This window comes from Lemur catta, chromosome 2 (genome assembly GCF_020740605.2).
Source record: "Lemur catta isolate mLemCat1 chromosome 2, mLemCat1.pri, whole genome shotgun sequence".
NCBI lineage: Eukaryota > Metazoa > Chordata > Mammalia > Primates > Lemuridae > Lemur > Lemur catta.
Window position 1 is genome coordinate 34,632,253 of NC_059129.1, and position 24,053 is coordinate 34,656,305.

General features: G+C 51.8%; 1 protein-coding gene across 1 annotated transcript; it reads right to left on the reverse strand.

The window, feature by feature from the left end:
• Nucleotides 1-8,822: 8,822 nt before the first annotated feature.
• On the reverse strand, nucleotides 8,823-22,942 carry LOC123632034 (integrin alpha-X-like). The gene is given in 31 exon segments (XM_045542169.1): nucleotides 8,823-9,742; nucleotides 10,281-10,329; nucleotides 10,331-10,392; nucleotides 10,655-10,756; nucleotides 10,905-11,018; nucleotides 11,214-11,279; nucleotides 11,372-11,406; nucleotides 11,409-11,493; nucleotides 11,570-12,014; nucleotides 13,358-13,576; nucleotides 13,693-13,737; nucleotides 13,739-13,946; nucleotides 16,476-16,488; nucleotides 16,603-16,812; nucleotides 16,904-17,044; nucleotides 17,230-17,372; nucleotides 17,468-17,597; nucleotides 17,761-17,834; nucleotides 18,013-18,164; nucleotides 18,400-18,478; nucleotides 18,481-18,551; nucleotides 18,744-18,776; nucleotides 18,778-18,887; nucleotides 18,993-19,041; nucleotides 19,043-19,107; nucleotides 20,434-20,549; nucleotides 20,693-20,767; nucleotides 21,036-21,127; nucleotides 21,519-21,714; nucleotides 22,477-22,811; nucleotides 22,863-22,942. Coding segments are annotated over 31 exon segments (3,942 nt in total). The 3' UTR covers nucleotides 8,823-9,394.
• Nucleotides 22,943-24,053: the final 1,111 nt, after the last annotated feature.

Sequence of the window (24,053 nt, forward strand, 5' to 3'; positions counted from 1 at the left end):
GGGGAAACTTTTAACATTTGTTAAATTTACCATTGAATGCCAGGCACGGTAGCTCATGCCTATGATCCCAGTGCTTTGGGAGGCTGAAGATGGAGGATCACTTGAGGCCAGGAGTTTGAGACCAGTCTGGCAACATACAGAGACCCTCCCACCATTTCTACAAAAATATTAGCCAGGCCTGGTGGCTCATGCCTGTAGACCCAGCCACTCGGGAGGGTGAGGTGGGAGGGTCGGGGTTACAGTGAGCTATGACCGGGCTGCTGCACTTCAGCCTGGGTGGCAGAGCAAGATCCCGTCTCTAACAACAAAACAAAACACTCAATATTTTACCATTTGTTAAACTGGGGGTGGGTGGTTGTCATTTATTTTCTGTAAATTTCCGTGTATTTGAAACATTTCACAGTTAAACATAAAAACATGAAAAAAGGGTCCTATGTGTTAATGTAAAGCCCAAGAACAGACTTTGAAGCTTAAAATATAAAAAAAAAATCCCTTCCTATAGCATAAATTATTTTGCGTATATATGTGAGAGTTATTTAAAACATATAAAATATAGATTAAATTTCAACTGCAAACAATATATTAATAAAAGTTTTCCATACAAAAATTTTATATCTACTTACTTTGAGCTTGACAGAAGAAATTAAATGTGAAGCACTGACAATGCCCTTGCAGGAAACTGGGCCGAGGGCTGTGATTGCTAACTGTGAAGCTGCATTACCTACTTCTCTGCAAAGACTGTCAAGGTCAAGTTGGGCGACAGCCTTCTCCCTCTTGTGCTGAGGGCAATGTAGCAGGCAGAAGGCCATCATTAGTTCCATGGATCTGTGAACGTCTCTCTGCATTTGGAATCACAAAGTAATTTTTAAGTGAATCTCCTTAATCCAAAAATTTAAAGATCTCTTCATTTCCTCCATAGTCACCATACCTCATCTTTTAGATATGATTTTGAATGGTATCAAGTTTCATGCACAATCTTTACTTTTGGACTTCCTTCCATGCTTGAGGCTAGTATTTTGCTGATTTTAGCAACTATAAAAATCTCCAACTTTGTCTTACTTATATTATGCCTTATCTCAGCAAAAGTTTGTTTTGCACTCATTTTTAGAGAACAACAAGGGCAAAAGGCAATAAGATATTCAAATGCTTGTGAGCACCACTCACTGCCACCAAAGCGTCTTCTTCCCAGGCCCTTCCCAGCTGCCAAGGCTCCGACTCCTGCAGCGGTGGTAGAAGACGCTCCTCGGGTTCCGGCACCCTCAGGGGACTCACTGGGGGCTCCACGCTTACAAGAACCACCATCCTTCAATAATTTTTTAAAAATGTCTACTTAAAAAATAATAAAACAGCATATTTGAATAATCTTCTCTAATGAGCGCAAGGGAGGAGACTTTTGCAACCTGTCTGCAGAATGATCTGTGCCTGCTCAGGACTGGAGAGCAAGGCTCACAGGCCCCCACAGCTTAAGTGCCACATCAGCATTTTGTTTTGTTTTATTCCTCCTAGTCTTTATTTTGACTAAAATAGAAAATTTTAATTCACAAGCATAGGTCACCAGGAACGTGTTGATGTCACCAGCATGTGTTGATGGCTGTGTATGACAGGTCTGGATTTTCAGATAAAACATGAACCCGTAAGTTGTGCAGAAGCTTCTCAGATTACTTTCAGAGTTTCATCAGGTGCCAAGTCAATGAGCATTCCACAGCGGGAGTTCAATACTAACATTCAGGGACAGTGGCAAATGGATTCCTAATCCTGTTTTTGGTAGCATTTGATTATGCCTAACAACACATCAGTTATTATTTGTTTTTCTCTGATGAGTAAAGAACACCTTCAAGTAAAGAGTAGAACAAAGATTACTAGAGGCTGAGAAGGGTAGGGAGAAGGGGCCTATAGGGAGAGAGTTTTTAAAGGTTACAAAATTACAGCCAGATAGGAGGAATAAGTTCTATTGTTCTATAGCACTGTATGTAGGATGACTATAGTTAGCAGTAACATATATTTTCAAATAGCTAGAAGAGACGATATTGAATGTTACAAACACAAAGAAATGATAAATGTTTAAGGTGATGTGTATGCTAATTACCCTGATCTGATCACTATACAATGTATATATTGAAACATCACTACATACCCCATAGATATGTGCAATTATCATGTGTCAATTTTAAAAAATGAAAAAAAAATTTTAATGTATCACACAGATATATTAATATTTGCACATTAAAAACACAACCTCTAGTCAGGAAAAAGTTCATAACACCATTTTTTAGTTTTTAATTTTTAGATATTTTTTATTAATTTTTTTTTTAGAGACAGGGTCTTGCTCTGTCACCCAGGCTGGACTGCAGTGGTTCAATCACAGCTCACAGCAACCTCCAACTCCTGGGCTCAAGCAATGTAGCTAAGACTACAGGCATGTGCCACCACATGTGACTATTTTTTTTCCATTTTTTTGTAGAAATGAGGTCTTGCTATGTTACCAGGCCATGCCCGGGCGTAGTGGCTCATGCCTGTAATCCTAGCACTCTGGGAGGCCAAGGTGGGAGGATTGTTTGAGCTCAGGAGTTCGAGACCAGCCTGAGCAAGAGTGAGACCCTGTCTCTACTAAAAATAGAAAGAAATTATATGGACAGGTAAAAATACATATACAGAAAAATTAGCCGGGCATGGTGGCGCATGCCTGTAGTCCCAGCTACTCAGGAGGCTGAGGCAGGAGGATTGCTTGAGCCCAGGAGTTTGAGGTTGCTGTGAGCTAGGCTGACACCACGGCACTCTAGCCGGGCAACAGAGTGAGACTCTGTCTCAAAAAAAAAAAAAAAAAAAAAGTGTTACCAGGCCAGTTTTAGACTTCTGGGCTCAAGCAATTCTCCCACCTCAGCCTCCCAAAGTGCTGGGATTACAGGCATGAGCCACCGTACCCAGCCTTCATAACATAATTCAATGCTAAGAAATCTCAGCAGTTTTTCCTTAACATTTAAAATTATAATATTTGAGCCCTAGAGAGGCAAGTGTAGGCTAAGATACTAAACAATATATTGCTGAGATGTGCAGCTTGAACAAATCACTTAGAATTTTAAAACTAGACTAGTGGTCATCATCACGGCCTGGTGAAATGTCTTAAATCTCATTAGTCATTTTTCAATCCCATGTGGTCACAACGGAGTACCCCTCAGCAATAAAAAGGAATGAAGTATTCACACCAGGAGAAAATGCAAGTTCTCTATCACGTAACAGAAACACTGTGCTAGCCTGGAGTGCTCAGCAAAGTTGTTACAAAGTAGATCAGGCAGGTAACAAGATAACTGCTGGGCTTGGTGGGAGTGGGCCACAAAGCGCCCAGCACTTTCCTTGATGCCTCAGCACTTTCTTGCCCTGAAACAGCCTGTTCAAACTGGCCCTGCCTGCTTTAGAGTGGCTTTGGTTGTCCTATAGTGCCCTTTAGTTAATTGTAATACTAAAATCCCCAGCCCAGTGGGAAATTGTAATATTGTTACTGCTCCCATGTGATTTGTTTCACTGCCAACAAGCAAAGATACAATGTAAAAACTTTACATTACTCTTGAAAAGACATTTAAAGCAACATCACAGGTGGGCAGGCGTGGATTTTGCATGCAAGACAACTCCAGTGGAAGAAATTCCTAGGCTGCCCAGGAGCAAGTGCCCGTGTAAGTAACCTCCAGTATTCATCTAACTCATCAAGCTGGACTTGTCTGAGCCGTTCTTTGGTCTCTTGGCTCCCTCTCAGTCTGGGGGGCAGTTTTTCTATATTGTTCAGGGATTTTCCCAAAATACACATATGCAACAATATAAATGAATCTCAAAATAACTATGCTGTGTGAAAGAAGCCAAATAAAAAAAGATCAAATGCTACATGATTCCACTAATATAAAATCTAGAAAATGCAAACCAATATATAGTGATAGAAAGCAGATCAGTAGTTGCCTGGGTAGAAGAGGGGAAGGAATTAAAAAGAGCCAAGAGGTTGGAAAAATTGAATATCCACACGCAAAAGAATGAATTTGGACCCTTACCTTACACTATATACAAAAATCAACTCAAAATGGATCAAAAACCTAGACATAATAGCTAAAACTGTAAAACTCTTAGAAGAAAACATAGGGCAAAGGTTTCATAACACTAGATTTAGCAACGATTTCTTAGATATAATGCCAAAAGTATAAGCAACAAAAGAAAAAAATAGGTAAGTTGGACAATATCAAAATTAAAAACTTCCGTGTATCAAAGTGTATAATCAAGAGTGAAAGGCAACCTATAGGATGGGAAAAATATTTGCAAATCACATATCTGTTAAGGAGTTTATATCCAGAATATTTAAAGAACTTTAACTCCTACAACACAACAAGAAAAAACAAACAACCCAATTGAAAAATGGGCAAAGAACTTAGACATTTCTCCGAGGAAGATATCCAAATAGCCAACAAGCACATGGACAGATGCTCAGTGTCAGGAATCATTAGGAAAATGCAAATCAAAACCACAATGAGATATGACCTCGCACTCATGACAATGGCTACTATCAATACAAACAAAAACAACAACAAAAATCAAAAAATAACTGTTGGTGACGATGTGAAGAAAGCAGAGAACTTGCACAATGTTGGTGGAAATGTAAAATGGTACAGCCACTATGGAAAACAGTATGATTGTTCCTCAAAAAATTAAAAATAGAATTACCAGGCCGGGCGCGGTGGCTCACGCCTGTAATCCTAGCCCTCTGGGAGGCCGAGGTGGGTGGATCGCTCGAGGTCAGGAGTTCGAGACCAGCCTGAGCGAGACCCCGTCTCTACTAAAAATAGAAATAAACTATCTGGACAACTAAAAATATATATAGAAAAAATTAGCCGGGCATGGTGGCACATGCCTGTAGTCCCAGCTACTCGGGAGGCTGAGGCAGTAGGATCGCTTAAGCCCAGGAGTTTGAGGTTGCTGTGAGCGAGGCTGACGCCACGGCACTCACTCTAGCCCGGGCAACAAAGTGACACTCTGTCTCAAAAAAAATAAATAAATAAAAAAATAAAAAATAAAAATAAAAATAGAATTACCACATGATTTAGCAGTTCTCCTTCTGCATATATAGCCAAAAGAATTGAAAGCAGGGTCTCGAAGTATATTTGTACACCCATGTTTATACCAGCCTTATTCACAACAGCCAAAAGGTGAAAGCAACCCACATGTCCGTTGACAGGTGAATGGATAAACAAAATGTGATATATACATGTATATACAGTGGAATATTATTCAGCCTTTCAAAGGAAGGAAATGCTGACACATGCTACAACATGAGTGAACCTAGAGGACATTACGCTAAGTGAAATAAGCCAGTCACAAAAAGACAAACACTGTATGATTCCACTTGCTTATATGAGGTACCAAAGTAGCCAACTTCACAGAGACAGAGAGTGGAGTGGTGGCTGCCAGGAGCCAGGGAGCAGGGAAAATCAGGAGTAGTTTAACGGGCATAGGGTTTCAGTTTTAGAAGACGAAAAGAGTTCTTGAGGTTGGTCACACAACGGTGTGAATACACTACTGAGTCGTACACTTAAAAATGGTTTAAGATGGTAAATTTTGTTATGTGTATTTTATCACAATTAAACATTTTTTAGTTTTTTAAAATCCCAAATGACTATCTTTCCCTTTGACATTCCTTTAATGTGAAAAGCAGTCTCGTACTTGCCTACTTCTCCGTACAACACCGAAAAGATTAACACTCAATGGCCATGATTTGATCAGAGTCACAATTTTCTCTCTTTTCTTAAATGCAGAGTCAAGTCTGAGGGGTAAATTGTTAGCTGCCTGTCCTCTGGGAATAAAGCCACGCGAGGACCGGCCTCTTGAGGCTGGCGTACCCTCAGTGGTGGTCCTGCCCATCCTTCCTACTGCTCGCAGGATTGACATGAATTACAGCAACCAACCAAACCTCATCTTCCGTTACTCAGGGTGCAGTGATACGATCCCCCCACACATGCACTGCACAGAGGCTAGAGCTGACTCAGACCTTGCACATCAGTGACTTATTCCCAGTACAAAGTGGCATATTTACTTGCCCTCACATGAGAGTTAGCCACCGCTGCTATTCCTGTGTATACTTTTGACATTACACAATGTCCAAGCTGCTCCTTGACAAAGGAATTTTGCCCACAGCTTATTCTTCAAGCATAACATTTGCCAGATGCTGTAGGTAGCCTGTCCAACAGCCCCCAGCCCTGCCACCTTCCTGGCTGGCAGAGCTACCTCTTGTTATTAAGCCTGCAAAAAGTAATGCTCACTTTCTCAGCAGTCCATGCAGCCAATGGGACGAAATTTGACTCAATCCTAGTCAATGAGACCTAAGGGGGAATAGGAGAATTTATGGGGAAGATTTACCTCCCTGAAACAGAGAGATATGAAGAGAAATTGCTCTTCCTGTCTTTGGATGCAGTTATCTGAGGACACAATGCCTGGAGCTATGGCAACACTCTTGCAACCACGAGGGAATGGTAAGGACAAAAGTCACTCAAGTATGACTGATTGGAAGGTTGGAAAGAGTCTGCATCTTCCCACACACACACCGGAAACAATGATATTTAATACAGACTAGAAAAGAAGTTATATAAGATCTATTTTAGAAACTTTTAAGGGCAGCATTACAGTAATCCAATTTTAAAGACAGGAAAGAGTTCATAACTTTGAAAAAGTATACTTTAGGAAAAAATCTATTCTAAAGTATTATACACTGTAGAAAAAAAAATCTCAGGAAAACGACGATACCTTAACTTTGCAGTATCTTAAAAATTTCCAGTAGCAAGAATCGAACCCAAGATTTTGAACCTCAGTGGCAGACAGAAGAAAAGAATTATGATAAAATATGATTGAAGTTACATTAGCCCTATTTTCTAGATATCTGTAAAAGCATCAACATAATACAATTCTCACTGAATTACCAGTTCCCTTATACATATGAGATAAACTGTCCTGAATAAACTCTGAAACTGCACTAATGAAGTCAGATAAAATGAGATGTAGAACCATGTAATCAGACATAAATAAATATGGCCCTAAAAATAATTTTACCAAACATAGAATTAAATTGAAGAATCTGCATCTTAATGTCACTGCTGAGCCACTTAAACAACACTTGTGCCTAGACCTCTTGTTGTGTAAAGGCCTTTTATACTCTCGTGCACTATTTTCCCTGCTGTTACTTGTAGCACAAACCAGCCTTCCAGTCAGGTATTATCTTCACTGCTGTTTCTACATGCCCCTTGGAAATTATGTTACTTGCACTTTCTTTTGCTATAAGAGCAACTTAGATTTATGTCATTGTAGTTTTGCTGTATTTAGTGATAACATTAATTGATTTTGGATGGGAAAGCTATATGCTGCAGTTGTACTAAGAAGTCTCTATTGCTTTACCTGAGAGGTCATTATGCTTTGTTTGAAAATGACACAAAAGCTTTGATAGCTTCATGCTACTATTTGAACAACAGAATAGAAACAAATACATAGTGGCACCAACACAATCCAATTTTCAAGTGCTACAATGTTTTCTACATATAGTTTAGCTTTTTGGCTCGTGATCACTTATCCCAGCATTCATACATTTCTACGCTACATGTGCACTAGACTCAATTTTTAAAAATCAATATTGATTTTGATGACATTATTCTAAATTGTGGCAATTGTATTATTTTATCACAACTTGATGCTTTTGAGCCATTGATCTATTTTTGTGATTTGAGGATATAATGCAATAGCAACTGAAAATGCAAATATAATGAATGTAAACAATAACAAACAAAAGGAAAAGTACATGAAAATAGCACCTTATTGCCTGAATGTTAGGCAAGAGCCCACTGTAGTCCTTGGGGTCCATGTGCAACATTTAAGAACACAATTATTAAGGATGTAACACTGTTTCTGTGCAAATCACCAGTTTTAAATATTTTCTTGCTTTCTTTCTCTAAAATTTACCAGTTAGGAGATCATCAGTGACCACCAGTGGTTCATGGAATATATTTCGAGAAACACCACTCTAGGATCAAATTCTCACAAAAGCTTCATCTCCTGAGGCCCTACCTGAGGATATAATAATTGGTCCTTCTGGGGACTCAAAAGCTTCAAAATCTAAAGGGATTTTGGACCCTATGCTGATATGTGGGGGAGATATTTTTGGATGGAGGTGAACGGCCACTTTTCAGCTTCCCTTCAAATCCCGTGATCGCCTGCCTCCCCCTTCTGTTCTAATTACAACATCCACATGGCCCGAGTGCCTTGCCGGTGGCAGCAGCAGGGGGACCTCTCCAATACCTTCCACGTGGTGACCGCCAGCTCAATGGAGGATGGTGGCATAATGAGAAGAATGACCTTGCTGGAGGCAGCAGGCTCCTGATATGGGACTCCAAAGTGCTCTCCAGTCACTAACCACATGCAACCAGTGCGCCCCGCAACACAGCCTAGGATTTGTAAGAAGCACCTGGGTACTGGCTCACTCCAAGGACGTTTCCAGGAGGAAGAGTAGCCCCTGAGGGCTGCCCCTCTCTATCTTCGTCCCTGCACCTGACAGCTCTGTCAGCTTCCTCTCAGCGACAGCCCTGAGAATGGAGTGAGTAGATTAAGAGGTCAGGTCCCCCCAACACAGGGATGTTCATAACCTCTGCTCTGGTTAAGTGTCTTACCCCGAGCCCCAGGCCTCAGGGCTGGCCAGGGTCCAACATGGTAAGGGGAGCCCATGGGTGTCATTGTCCAGGACTCATATCCATAAAAGGCCTTAATTTTAGACCTTTGACATATTTCCCAACAAAGGCACATACATCCTTTTGTGCATGTTTTAATTTATTAAGGCAAACATTTAAAATACACACTTTGTAATAACCATGTTTTGGCATTTCTTCATTTACTATATTGGAAGCCACAGAAAAATGGAAGCGACCTGAGCCCTTCTGACCCTGGAGCTGGTTGAGCTGCAGTAGCATGGGGCACTGTCCCTCCCGAGGGGATGCTCCTCCCTCCCAGCCACCAGTGCTGACCAGTGCAGGAAGCCAGCCTTGCAAATGCCAAGGTGCAGGTGCTTCATCCCCAGTTTGGTTTGGGAAACCTGGACTGAAAGCCCCAAGCTGAGAGCTGATGCTGACAGCATTTCACTAGCAATGAGGATGACAAGGAGGGACAGGCCATCTTGCACTGTGTGCTCTGGAGCCCACCTTCTAGAGGTGGGACTGGGCTTCCAACATCAAGCTGCAGAGTTCAGACATTACCATGAGAGTCATGGATGAGGACGAGTGGCTTGCTCAGTACTGTACTTTAGAAAGACCACTGGTGGCTAGTGGAGGGAGAGAGACCAGGGCCTGGTGCTGCTGTCCGTGTACCTGGTAGAAATTCCAAGTCCAGTCCTCTAGGAGGCACAGCAAGGACCCTGTCCTGAAGGTTTCCATCTGGAGCCTTGACAAGACAAATGGCCCTTCCTATGCAAGACACCCTGTGCAAAAACACTACATTCTCCCACAGAGAGAAAGCAGACTGACCCCAGCCCCCCTCGGGTGGAATGTCTCCTCTTTCTTGGGCCTGACATAGGTGAGAATAAGAAAGCCAGGAAACCACTCAGGGTAGGGCAGCTCCAAAGGAGAACAGGAGGGAGTTTCTCACTGAGCAAGCAGGGGGTCCGAGGTCCCGTTTCCGGGGCAATCTGTCTCTTTGCTGCTTCCTCCATCAGTTCCTCGTACTGCCGCCTGAAGAAGCCAAGCTGCGTGGGAGGAAAGAGGAGACAATCACGAAGTCTGCCCAGCAGAAAAGAGGAATAGAGCTGACTGGGACAGCGGGAGGGACCACCATTGCGGGGACCCCTACTGTGCTCAAAGCACTGCGCTAGGAAGTTTATACACATTGTGTCATTTAGGCTCAGCCAGGATCCTGCCAGCTGGGCAGAATCACCTCCACACTGAGAGAGCAAGATCCAGAGTGGACCAGGCACTTGCCTGCGGCCAAAGAAAGACAGAATCTGTGCTGGTATCGGGTTCAAAGCCAGGTCCATGCTTTTGTGTTACAATCTGTTGCCAAGGGAAACGTAGAAAGGTGGAGAGCGCGGAAAGGGAGGGAGAGAGGTTAGAGGAGCCCTGAGAATCACACGGGAGGCACAGTCGGGACACACTCAGGACCGGCAAGATCGCAGTGGGGAGGGGTTTCCCGCTGCGACCTGGCGAGAATGGAGTCTAATGCCGGGTGAGCTTCCTTCCACTGCAGAAAGCGGCTCCAAGGCTGTTGTCAGCAGCGGGATCGAGCACTCGCCTCGTGCAGTGCGGCGTGACGAGAGCCAGAAGCAGCAGACCCCCCAGAGCTGCCCACCGTGAGCAGGACGGGCTTGTGGACCTCATACTCCTCCGGCACCATCTTCATCTAGAGTGGAGGTGACCCCGTCACAGACTGCCAGGCTTCTTGCTGTCACAGACTCCTCCCAGAGTTCCCAAACCTTTAACCCTTCCCCAGGCCCTGCTCCCAGGGGTGAAATGCAGAAGCACTTATGTGCTTAGGGACAACTGTCCTGCCCGGAGACCTTCCTCCCTCCTCCCTCCAGGCTTGCAGGCCCCCACCCAGCATTGCAGACTTGGCACCGGCAGCCCCTCACCAGCCTGGCCACCGCCCGCCACACAGTCACTACCTGGGCTCTCATAAACGCCTCCTGTCCTGGAAGCTGGGAATACGCGGACCTGTCGAACGTGATTTCGGCCACACTCACGACCAACACCTTCTTCCGCAATGTCTCCAAAAGAAAGGGGCGGGGGGGGAACCTGTGGAATTGGCTCTGGGGGGTGCTCAGAGTTCCAGGGAAGCCCTGGCCTGAGGACGGGCACAGGCACATCAGGCACCACTGAGTCTGGGGCAGGGGCTGTGCCGTGGGGCCTACACACCTGGCTGACCCAGCCGAAGCTGAGGTTGCCCTTCAGGATGAAGTCAAGCTCCTCCTGGATGCCGAAGGAGGGGACGTCACAGCAGAACCTCAGGCAGCCAGCAATGGAGCAGTCCTAGGGACAGAGAAGTAGCACTGGGCTGAGACAGACGAGTCTGCAGGCAGAAGACAGCGTGAACTGTGCGACTTGAGGGAAGCAGCCGCGTCTGCACGCAAGCCGGGCTCGGCAGGATGGCAGGGAACGTGGATTCCCAGACTAAGTTCCTCTGTCGTGGGCTTCATGCGGGGCGCAGCCCAGAGCCCTCCTCGCCAGCACAGGGTTCTGCAAGTGAGTCAGGAAGTCAGACTCCGGGGCAACCGTTCTCTCCACAGAGCACTGACGGGCAGGTTCCAGGAGAAGACACAGCTGTTTCAGGGCTTCACAGGGCACACAGGACCCGGGCAAAGGGCACCGTGCAGGAGCCACGCGTGGCCCTTGGGCCCCTGCGGAGGGGAGACCTCGCCTCTGTCCACACAGCCACTCAGTTCAGCCCCACGGGCACCCAGCAGTTGATGCTGACAGGTAGGTCCCTCCGTCCCAGGTTGGTCACCTGCACAGAGGCCAGTGAGAGCAGAGCCCACAGCAAAGCCCTCGTCCCTCCCCCACCCCAGCCGAAGCCCCTGGGCCTCCACCACGTGCCTGGCCACGCTGATTTCCTCCTCTGAGGCAGAGAAGTCGAGGGGCCTGGTGGGTTGCTCGTGGCTGGAGAGAGGAGAGGCACGAGTGGGCTTGACTGTACAGGGGCCTCCTGAGGAGGCTCTGGCTGGAGCATGAGGGGACAGGTGGTCAGTGGGACCTTGCGGTGACCTGGAATGAGGTCTGCGGCTGACCTGGGTTAAAGGAGGGTTTAGGGAGTAGGGCTGGGCTTCAGGATGGGTGCGAGGTGCTTGCAGAAGCTGCCTGCAGAAAGGACTGCTGGGGGCTGTGCAGGGGTGCAGCGAATGGAGCTGTGGGCTCCACCACTGACCCGCAGGGGAACAGGACCAGGGCCGGCCCTCTCTGCACCTCTGCTTTCCTTTCAGTCCTTCGTGGGTAGGCAGGATGCTGGGGGCACATGGGACACAGCACAGACTTGGAGAGACTCAGGCTGATGCTGTCGGCCAGCAGCTACTGAGCACTGCCCCGTTCTGGTCCCCCACAAGCCTCCTGGGGGCCCTTCTCTCCTGTTTCCTTGGCTTTTCTGGGCCTGGGGCTTGGAGGGGAGGGAGGGCCCAACAGCAGACTCTTCACTGGGTCTCAGTTTAACAACACCTCCTGAGGCCTACTTGGGTCCAAGGGTGGGGACACAGTGGCCAGCAGGGACACTCACATGGGTGGCTGGTCTCACCTCCACCCCTCACTGCTCCAGTCGTCATGTACCTGTCCGTTTGCCTGCATAGTCCAAATTCCAGCTAACCACTCCTACTCCAAAGTCTCATCACTCCTCTGCCAAAAGACCCCCGAGAAATGCCCCAGCCTGGCCCTGGGGCCCCCTCCAAGTGTCCCCTACCCCACAGAGTCACGTCTGCAGAGTGTGGCTGAGCTGTGGGGCCACACATGCCTAGAGAGGAGGTGCCCTGCTTGTGGGTCCCCTGCAAGGAGGTGTGAGAACCCTCCCCCCTCCACCGTGCGCTCCAGCAGACGAGTTCAGAGTGTGCACCTGGCTGGAAACCGCCAACTCGCAGGTGCGAGTGAGAGTGGAAACTCTAGGCAGGAAAAGAACATCTGACAAGGCATAGCCCACAAGAATAGGGGTTTATGTCTGTTTTGAGTACACATAATAGGGGCTCAATAAATCTTTGCTGAGTAGCGGGTGAGTTTATGGACAGTAGCCACCGCACTGTGCCTGACCCAGCGAGCGCTAGGAAGGCGTCGTTGATGGGGGGCCACTAAAACACGTGGCTCAGTTTCAGACACCTCATTTCACCCTCCTTGGGCAGCATTTGAAGGCTCTTTCTATCCAGCTTCTCTTTGACACCCCGCCTCTGCATCTGGCGGGTTGTCTGCCCCTATCCTTCCCCGAGGGTACTGGGACGGGGGGTGGGGGGCGCCGGGGGCTCGCTCCTTCCAGAGAAGAATTTGCCTGTCCGAATGCCAAGGGCCCCTTTGAGATCGCGGTTGGCCTCGCCCGATGCTGTGGGCCTTGCAGTGTTTAGCCGAGGCCTCCCCTTACAGGGGGAGGTTTCCTCTGGGAAACCCGCCTCAGCCCAGGGCGCAGCGCTCCGCTGGCCCTTGGTGACAGTCTGGCTTGGATCACAGTAACTTTGCTCCTCAGTGCGGTTAAATGAACATGGAAGATAGGAACATGTCTCACATCTAGGGAACACAAGAGAATCTTGGCATCTTTGAAAAAGTCTCCTGAGACCTGTAACCTCTACTAGAAGTAGGATATAATGATAATACTATCACAATTATTATTATCATAACTAACCCACGATAAACACTTGTTGACTAATAAGCGCGCTAGCAGTATCATCTGCCACTTGAAAGGATGATGATAAAACCTGAAACACCCCAGATGCTGCGGCAGGGGTGAGACCCAGCCCCCAGGGGGTGATGGAGAAGGACCCTTTCGAAGCCGCAGCGGGGCACCTGCACAGATGGCCGATGGCGGGCTGCACCAGAGCTCCAGCTGGGCGGTGGTCGTGCTGGTTCTGGGGTGTTAATCTCACTGGAGAAAGAAGAGAGGCCCAGTTGCCAGGTGCCCCAGAGGAGGAGGATGGGGTACGAGGCTGGGGGTGAGGGCACTGCCTGGCCCTGCCCAGCTCACCTGCCCACGCTGGCTGTCGGCAGCAGCCGGTCTCCCAGCACAGCGTGGGGAGGCGTCAGAAGCAGCCAGGAAGGTGATCCGAGGGACAGGCAGGAACCGGTGGGTGGGGAGGGGTGTCACAGGGGAGTAGGACAGGGCGGGGTGGGGTGGGGGGAAGCCAGGCTGACCTGGGAGCCTCCACGGAAGATGAAGTGGTTGAGGCTGTAGCTGGCGCCCTGGCCCCCAGCTGGGGAGCTGACGTGTGTCGGGCACAGCTGTTTTTAGGCAAAGGCAGGTGAAAAAAGGCAAGTGAGCATTTGTTAGTGTTCCAAAGAGACTCCATGAAGTAGTGACAAAGTTTCCTGGAATCTACCTTAAAGTTATATCTAACAGGCCGGGCACAGTAGCTCACGCCTGTAATCCTAGCACTCTGGGAGGCCGAGGCGGGAGGATAGCTCGAGGTCAGGAGTTCAAGACCAGCCTGAGCAAGAGTGAGAGCCCGTCTCTACTAAAAATAAAAAGAAATCAGCCCGGTGTGGTGGCACTCCCCTGTAGTCCCAGCTACTCAAGAGGCTGAGGCAGGCGGATGGCTTGAACCCAGGAGTCTGAGGTTGCAGTGAGCTAGGCTGACGCCACGGCACTCTAGCCCAGGTGATAGAGTGAGACTCTGTCTCAAAAAAAAAAAAACAACAAACAAACAAATTGAAGAGATTTAAGTCCTTGCTCTGGATTAGGCTTTGGTTTAAGAGAATATTGTGGCCAGACCACTCAAACTTTCTTCATGTCAGCCATGTAAGAAAGTTTCACTTTCTTATCAACCGCGTGCTCACTGGAGTAGCACTTTTAATCTCCTTCAAGAACTTTCTCTTTGCATTCAGTATTTGGCTGTTTGGCACAAGAGGCCTGGCTTTCAGCCTGTCTCAGCTTTCGGCTGCCTTCCTCACTAAGGTTAACCATTTCTAACTCCTGTTTTAAAGTGAGAGGCTCTTCCTTTCACTTGACCACCTAGAGGCCATTGCAGGGTTATTAATTGGCTTAATTTCAACATTGTTGTGTCTCAGAGAATAGGGGAGGCCCAAGGAGAGGACTAGTGACAGGAGACAGCCAGTCAGCAGAGCAGTCGGAACACACATAACACCTATCGATTAAGTTCACCATCTTATATGAACATGGTTCATGGCGCCCCAAAACAATTATGACAGTAACATCAAAGATCACTGATTATAGATCACCATGACAAATGTAATAAAAATGAAAAGGTTTGAAATGTTGTGAGAACTCTCAACATGTGACAAAGAGGCGTGAAATAAGCACATGCTGTTGAAAAAATGGCACTGATAAACTCACTCGACACAGGGCAGCCGCAAACCTTCAATTTGTAAAAAAAGAAAACAAAATGCAATATCTGCAAAGCACCATCAGGTGAAACACAATAAAACAAGGCATGCCTGTGTGTAGTGGGGTGCAGGAGAAAGAAGGGGAACACCATAGTGGGGCAGCAAATTCAAGAAGCCGTCCTCCTGGAGTCGGGCCTTGCAGGCATAACCCAGCTGGAATCTGTAACCAGGGTCTGTGCACCTGCACCTCTAAGCCACTGTGGCAAGTTGGTGTGGCCGTCCTGCAGTTTCATGACATGCGAGCCCTCGTCATTCACAGCAAAATCTTTTACCCTCTTCTTTAGATCCCCTTCAGTGGCTAAGTCATATTGACAATAATTATAACAATCACAGATTTAATAGTATAACACCCACTGTGTGCCCAGCGCTGGTCTAAGCATCTGGTGCACTAATCCATTGATCCTCACAGTAGCAGCTCAAGGAGGCTGCTTCTATTATTATCACCATTTTGCAGATGAGGACACTGAGCACAGAGACGTGAGGAACCTGACCAGGATCACACAGCTGGGACCCACGCAGGAGAAGCGGGGTGCTGTCTACCTGTTTCATGGCGCCCCAGGACTCGGCATCAGCTCCTCCCACAGCCAGGTGAGGCCCCTGTCTCCAGCCTCTTCTGGTTCCCGCTCCCTTTCCATGCCTGGGGCTCACCAGCGGCAGTCCCCTGTCACTCGCCTTGGCAGTTACCTGTCCCTTCCTTTTCGTAGCTCCCCAGCAAACCCCAGCGAAGCACAGATCGTCTTTCTTCTCCTCTTGGGTTCCAGGCAGCCTTCACGCTGCCGTGGGCAGCTCAGTGGCTGACAGATCAGGCTTTGAGGCCAGACCCCAGGTCACCCCCGGCCTGGCCTGGCCACCACTAGCTGTGGGGCCTTAGGCAGGGACTGGCAGCCCCTGTGAGCCTCAGTTTCTTTCTACAAAACATGGAAATGATAAAACCAACTCCAGCAGCTCCTTGTACAGATAGCAGGGCAGCACCAAGCATTCCGCTCATCAAATATTTATGAAGGACTCCAGCAAATAAATGCATCTACGATATTCCCAGTGCTATGCTCTTATTTCGTCGTTAACCTGCGCCCTCGTGGTGAGCTGGACACAAAGAGCTCCCTTCTCTCTGTCTGGCGTCCCCGAGATCCTCGCCTCTGCTTGCCTTCGCTCCCTGCCCCTCGTCTCTCCTTTCCGATTTTTCTGTTCAGATCTGCTTCCGCTACAGTCTCCTTTCCAAAGCTCTCTTCTCAAACCTGTCCCGCCCCCTCCCTTTTACTTTCACTTCTCCCGTCCCTCTCTGGCCAGTGGGGGATTAAAAGTCCCGGGTGGGAGAAGCCACCCAAGCGTCAAGTCCCGGTACGAAGCAGGGTATGTGCCCCTCGATGTTCCCATTCCTCAAATTCCAAGATTTTTCTTGCTGCCTACGAGGTGCCCAGAGCTGGGCAGGGGAGGTCAGAGGAGCAAAACGGAAGGCTTTCCGGGTGGCGCGTGAAAGAGGGGGAGAAGCAAGGAGGAGGCTGTTGCAGTGACAGGAACAGTGAGCAGGCCTCACCTGGCTGTGGGAGGAGCTGATGCCGAGTCCTGGGGCGCCATGAAACAGGTAGACAGCACCCCGCTTCTCCTGCTCTCCCGGGGCCCCGATGGCCACGTCCGTCAGCTTGTCCCCATTCACATCCCCCAGCACTGTCAGAGCCACCCCAAAACAGCCCCAGGGGTGGCCCTGCTGCCCGTGGAGAATGACTTCACACTGCCACCTGCTCGGCTGCACGACAAAACCAGTGCCAGGCCCCTACCTGGGCAACCCCTCACCCCACACCCGGACCCCACCCAGCCCAGGGCCACCAGCCCCTCACCCCCTGGGGCAGGGGGCACACAGACACCTGGCCCCCCCGGGTCTGCTCGTAGTAGTGGGGGGCCCCGATGAGGACCAGGTCGGTGCCGCCGTCTCCGTCCACGTCCACGGAGCAGAGGGAGGCCCCGAAGTAGGAGCCGATCTGGAGGGCAGAGCCTCAGGTCATCCTGCCCGCCCCGCCAGAGGGACCCCCTTCTGGGCCAGGTCCTGCCTCTCCCCAGGCACCAGGACCTCCCCCAAGGGCCCCATCCCCTCCATTCCTTCCTTCCCTGCCCCTGGCCACCGAGTCCACCCTCGGGTTCCCCTCTGGCTGCCTCCATGCCCAACCTGGGCCCCTGCGACTTCGGCCTTCGGCCTCCACTGCCCGGACTCCTGGGTGAAGATGACAACCTTCCCGGTGTGCTGATGGCGGGGGGGCCCCAGGACCAGGCTCTGCACCCCCTTCCACAGGGCCAGCTCGCTGGAGTAACCTGAGGGGGCCAGGCCTCAGCACGAAGCCCCCCAGGCTCCTGCCCTGCCCAGGCAGCTCCTCTCCGGCTGCCCCCCACCCCCGGCCTGTTCTCACCCAGGTAAGAGTCCGTCATGTTCACATTCTCCTGAGACATGTTGATGAAGGTGGGATTCATGTTTGGGGAGTACAGGAAGGCACCTCCGGCCCAGCTGAAGCTCCCCACAGCCCCCAGAACCGGTCCATCCTGGGAGGGAAGGGTTCCAGGGCTGAGCAGTCAGAGGAGGAAGACAGCCTGCTGCAGAGGAATGCCTGCCACCGCCACCGGCCCCACACGTCCACCCAGCCCCCACTCTTGCCTCCCTTCCTCCCCCCATCCTACATCATCAGCCTAAGGAGGCCCCACTCACGGGTGTGAACGCAGAGCCGAAGCCCTCCTGGGACATCTCCAATTGCAAAGAACTACTGCTTGTGGTCTCCGGGCCTGGGGGAGGCGACACTGGGGATCCAGGGGGGACGGTGGGCTTGGCAGGACCAGGAAGGACACCTCAGCTTTGGGAGACTATGAGATTGGGGAGCAGTATCTACAGGGAGGGGCGGTGCCTGTGACATGGGGGACTCGGCTGAGGGATTCGGAAGCGAGTAGCTCTGCCCCGACTTACCGTCCGTGGCAAAGATCTTCTCCTTCAGCTGCTTCTGAACATCTCTCCGAGCAGCGAAGTTCTCCACCTCAAGTATGTGTTCGTGGGACGGCTTCGAAGCAATGTTGGTTCATTCTTTCCGGGCATGCATATTTTGAAAAGCCGATCCGACCTGTCTCCAACAAAGATCAACTCAGTAAAAATAATATATTAAATGCCCGTGTGTGTCCAGGGTGCCGACACCCTCCAGCAACCCCCAGGGTCTATATTAGAACACGCAGTGTACAGATGAGAAAAACGAGGCTCAGACAGCATCAGGGAGTTCAGGGAAAGGCTGAGAGGCTGGGCTTTCTGTGCTTGGGGGCAGTTGCCTTGACAGGAGGCGATGAGAGTGGGGGGGGTGTCATCCCAATCGCGAAGCGGATGACACCTGCCGCCTCAGCCTCAGCGATGACATCCCTGTGATCCAGGCGGTCGCCCAGTTTCTGCCGTTGGTGATGAAGATGAGGACCTTGGTGGCACCCTTGTGGCCCCCACTTGAAGCAGTGAACGGTTGGTTTCTGTTGGGAGAAAAGAGGACCCAGAGCCTGCGAGCAAAGCCACACTAGGCCCTGGCTCCTCTTGGAGCCTCCAGTCCCCACCAGAGGCTCCCCGTTGGCAAGGGTCCCACCGGCTGGACTCCAGTCCCTGCCTATCCCTTCCTCGTGGAGACAGATGAGCCCCAAAGGAAAGCACCTGGGAGAAGCGGGGACTCACAGGACTGGATGGCTGTGGCTGTGAGGGCTCCCTCCCAGCGGGCGTGCGGAATCCAGCAGGCTTAGGGGGTGTAAACTGTGCATGAAGTCGTTGAACGTGAAGCGTGTCCGGAATGTGCTGGAGAACTGCATCAGGGAGAACTGCGGGACCACAGGGGGCTGGGGGCTGAGGCTCCTGCACCAGCATCCCCAGCCTCCCCCGACAGCCTCCCCCACAGTGCCCGGCTGCCTCCCCCAAGGGCACACCTGGGCGCTGGGCCTCTGGAACTGGCTCGTCAGGAAGTTATTCATGACAATTGTCAGAGGAGATGCTTCCCGAGCCACCGATCAGGAATACAATGTCATGCTTCTGTCTTGGACACTCTGGGGATGGAGATAGCATTGTTCCAGGACCTTAGCCTCCGGGCCACGAGAAGTCACTCCCCCAATTTACTTCCTCCCCCTAAGCCCCTAGTCTGGCGATCAGAGTCCTGGCCTGTACCCTGGGCCCTCTCCTTCTCTAACCCCTGCCTAGAACAGGCCCTTCCGTGCCTTAAGGCCTCACAAACAGCCTACAGCTGTGACCAAGCTGTGCTCCCTGGGGCAGACAGCCTAGCTGATAAAAAAGCGAAAGTTCCCCCGGGCTAGATGGGAAGCTGAGGGCCTCCTCCTCCCACCTTGGCCTTCTGTGCCCCTCCCCTGGACCCACCCCCTCCTCCACTCCCAACATCCCACCATCCAGCAGTGACAGGACCCGGCTCTAGCCCCTGGCCAGTGTGTGTCGTCATTGTTCAGTGATGAATGGTACTTCAGGTTTAGTTTTAATGTCACCCTGGGCAACAGCTACACTGAGCATATTCTATTCTCTGCTTAAATATGGGCCCCACTCCCTGTCTGGGTGATGGCACAAACTGTCCTCAGAAAAGGAAGCTCTTCCAGCTCGTGGAGGGGAGACCCCTTCCATTCCTCCCTCCCAGCTTCCCCTTTCTGCCCCAGGGGCCCCCACCAGAAAGAGTGGTCCTGGGTGTTCTCTTGGGTGCGTAGGCCCTGGGGTGGAGTCTAGGCCCATGGAGGTGCTGGAAGGGGCACCCCATCAGCGGCCAGATGTCAGTCTCCCCAAGGGCTTAAGAGCAAATGTGCAACCAAACTGGCCTCCATCCGCCATGGGCTTGTCTGAACGCCCACTGTTCCGCCTCCTTTTCTTTCGGCCCCATCAGCACAAGGGGAGCCGCACCCACAGTGCACACACACACGCACACACATGCACATGTACACACAGGTGCCTGTGCACGCTGCTCAGACTGCACAAACCAGTGCTTATATCCCAGGGCCCGCTGGATGAAAATGAATCCCTTTCTCTCCAAAAATAATAGTAGCTGGCATTAACTGAGCCCTCATTTCATGCCAGGCGCTGTGCTAAACCCTGGCCACGGATCGCCTTATGTTACTTCAGTGTTGGGTGTGCTATTATCCCCATCGAACAGACGAGGAAACTGAGGCTCGAGAAGGTACAGTCATAGGACAGGGCATGCGGCATCATGGCGATGGGCCAGGGCGTGAAAGCCGGCGGCGAGTCTCCAGCCATGTTTGGAACCACTAGCCCATCCGGTAACTATTGTTTCCAGACCCCCTGTTTCTTGTCTGCTCTGGCAAGCGCGCCTCTGGCCCCGCTCCTGCCCCGGTGAGATGTGTGAGCTCCTCAAACGACCTGGAGGCCCAGAACGCTCACCCTGCAGGGCAGCCGGGAGCCGGGAGCCAGCAAGAAGCAGAACCCAGTCAAGTGCACGCTGTCCCTGCATGCACAGTACATGGTGGGCCACAGGCCTGGGGACAGAGGGGGCTGGTGGGGAGACTGCCCCTGCTCCCTCTCACCTCCCATTCCAGCACCTCCACTCCCACAAGACCCCAGCCCCAACAGCCCCGGTCCCCACTCCTCCCCTCAGGGCCCTCCTGTGACCCGGGGCAACTCACCAGCATCTGGGAGGGGCTGGTGGCAGCTGCCAGGGACAGGCCCAGGGACATGTTCACAGCCTCTGGGGGGACTGAGGGGACAGATATGTGCATGGTTAGCCCCAGGGACAGAGAAGGCTGTGTAAGAGCTGGGCAGGGGTTGCCTCAACCTGGGAGACCAGGAGGTCTGACAGGTGAGTGGGCTTCCAGGTCTTGACAGAGCTTCAGGGCAGCAGGGGTGTGACAGGCGGGGAGGCCTGTCGGAAGGTGAGGGTCTGCAGACAGAGCTGAGCTGGGAAGTGAAGCTCCTGTGAACCCTACAGGCCCCAGAGCATGAAGCCGGGTGGGGCAATGACTCGCCCTGCAGGCGGGTGGGCTCGCTGTAGTCACACTGGTAGAGGCCGCCTGTTTGGCCGGCAGCCTTTATCTCCTGGGGGGCTCCAACCACAACCCTGTGGGGAGCAAAGAACACTGCAGTTAAGAGTGTGGATGCAGAGCCCATTGCCACCGCAGCAAGTTGGCATTACCTCTCTGAGCCTCAGTTTCCTCATCTGTAAAATGGAGATTAATGACAATTTAAATTCTGCATGGGAGGGATTTTTGTCTGTTTTATTCTCTGGTGTGCACCCAGCTCCTGAGACATATAGTAGGTGCTCAGTAAATATTTGCTGAACGGCTGATTGCTATGTCACCAGGTTGTCTTGAGGACTAATCAGCGTCCACATACAACGTGCTTGGCACTGTGTCTGTCACTCGGTGCTCAATAAATGTTAGCTGCAATTATTGTGACGGCAAGACAGTGCCTACCTTCAGTCCATATATTCATAACCTGGGGACAGTTGCCGCACCAGACAGAGAAGAAGGTTTGCAAATAACGGGGGCATTGCGGGGAAGACAGCCATGCGCAGGTAGGGGAGTGATGGGAGCCCCCACCAGGAGTGGGCGGACTGGACCTCACCGTGTCCAAACCCAGCACTGTCCATGCGGAAGGTTGTCGGCTGCTCTGCGTCCAAGTTGAAGCAGGGGGAAGATGCTAAGCCTGGGGAGGAGCGAGAGAGGTGCTTTGGAGAAGGGGCTTCCTCCTGCCTAGCCGCCCCACGCCCTGCAGCGTGGCTCCCTGTCCCGACCCGAGCCCCCCGCCCCCGCAGGCCCCAGGCCTGGCAGTGCCCGGCCTTCCGGACTCCCAGACTCATGCCGCTCTTCTCCTCCCTGTGGTGCAGAGAGACTCTCCACCCACCGCTGTCGAGTGTCAATTCTCCATTTCTGCAGAGCAGTGTCTAAGCTCCAAAAGCGACCCTTCCGAGGAGAAGCTGGCGGACTAGAGGGGCCAGCCCGCTCACCGCGGGCAGGGAAGAGGGGAAGAGTGCGGGCAGCTGCCGGCGTGCGGACGCTCTAAGCAGCACTGTGAATGCACAGAGGAGCAACGTGGGTCGCTCAGTGCGGAAATAAGGGCGACGGGGAGATACGCATATGTACGGAGCTTGGAGAGCGCCAGGAGAGCAACAGAGAGCAGAGCGCCGGGCAGCGCGATCCCCCCGCAAGAGAACGCCCACCAGCCCTCCTGCCGCTCAGACTCGATGTGCCTGGGGTCAGCGCAGAGCGTTGCACTAGACAGCAGCCTCCGTGGGGAAGAGGCAACAGCGGGGCCATCCTGAACTCTCGGGTGCACGCGCCGGGACCACACCGGCTGGGAGGGACTGGACTGATTGGCGGCTTCCCTGAGCCATACCCCAGAAGCTTTGCCCCTAGCGTTCAGTGGGACCTGGGCACGGGAATTGACGGGAGACCAGCGCGCGCTCACCTGAAGGGCTCTGGGCGACCACTTCGGCGGGTTCTGGGTGGGGAGGGGAGGGCTGCAACCTCTGCACATCTGACGTGGCATCCACGGGACCCGTGTGCCTGGGAGGCAGCCTGCAGCCTGCTTGGCCCGAGCCTGCACTCCAGGTTGGGTTGCACCGCATCCGCATGGCCCCGGCCTCAGGGCTCTCAGGCAGAGCCTTTGCTCCTAGCTTCACCCCAGTCCCGGCTTGGGGCCTCTGGCACTGGGTGCAGCAGGCTCTGCCCCGAGAGGCCTCAGGCAGCAGCTGCAGCGGGCTCTGGGCAGGCTGAGAGAGCTGCATTCTCCACTCATCTGACCTGGCATCCGGGGAAACCTTGTGCCGAAGACGCAGACTGCAGCGTGTTCACCTGCGCCCGCCCTCCAGGCCCTCGCTGCGTCTTGCCTGCGTGGCCCTGACCTCGCCCTCCAGGTTGGGTTCGCCCACCATCCGCACGCTCCGAGCAGCTGCAGAGTCCTTCTACCCCCACAAGTCCAGAGACTGCTGCCACCGGTGAGTGGGGAGCTTCTTGCCCCCTCAGGGGGCCTCCCACGCTACAGACCCAAGCAAAACAGCAGGCATCATATTGCTTCTCAACCCACCCCGGACTCTGTCCTCCCCAGGGGGCTTCAACTCTTCAGGCTCTGTCTTATCCCCACACAGACATTTCTCAACTGCTACCCAGAATGCAGCAGCCACAGGGGTCCCGTGGGTCCTGGGGTGTTTTGCGTGACTCCAGAGCCGGCTCATTCTGGGTGGACTGCCTGCCAGAGAGAGAACTGGAGAAGAGCTGATTGCTGGCTTTCCTCTACCCAGTCTCTTTTTCTCCCCTGCCCTTTCCCCACCCACAGCTGCAGAGAGCGACAATGGAGCCACCACACAGAGGTTCCCATAGTGAGCATGACTCAGATGTTTCCTTTCCGGATCCTGCAGTAGACTGAGGGGTGCTCAGACTGTGAGCTCCCTGCCCATGAGCCCTCCCTGGTGCTGCTTGCCTGGCAGCCCCATTACAGCAAAACAGGCCTCAAGGCAGAAGGACATTGAACCACCTTGGGCACCCTGTGGGTGACACAGGACCAGCATCCTTACCTCTGGCATGGTCAGGGATTGATCTCTGGGGCCCCAGGTACAAGCCTGCAGGCCAGATCCCGTGCACCCAGGCCTCGATTGCAGAGCCTGGGAGCACAGAGAGGATATTTGTGATTTAGTCTCAGGAGGTGTGGGTGCCTGCGGGGGCAGATCAAGGGGGAGAGCACAGTGTGGGTCCTAGCTGCAGTGTGCTTGTGGGGCACTCCTCCTCCCATGGGAGGACCACACTCCCAGTTCAGGCCAGGACCCTGGGCAGGGAACCTCTCTGCCTGTATCACAATCATGGGGGAGCTTGGCTGTCTTGAGGTCCTTCCCACTAGCAGAGGCCTGGGAGAAACCGAGGAATAGGGGAGGGCTGAAAGGACTGAGGCCTGCTCAAAACTGCTGGATTGCGGGTCTCAGACAGCCCCACCTCCACACCCAGACTTTCTGATTGAGTGGGGCCACTTCAGCCCCTCCCGGGCAGCCTTGC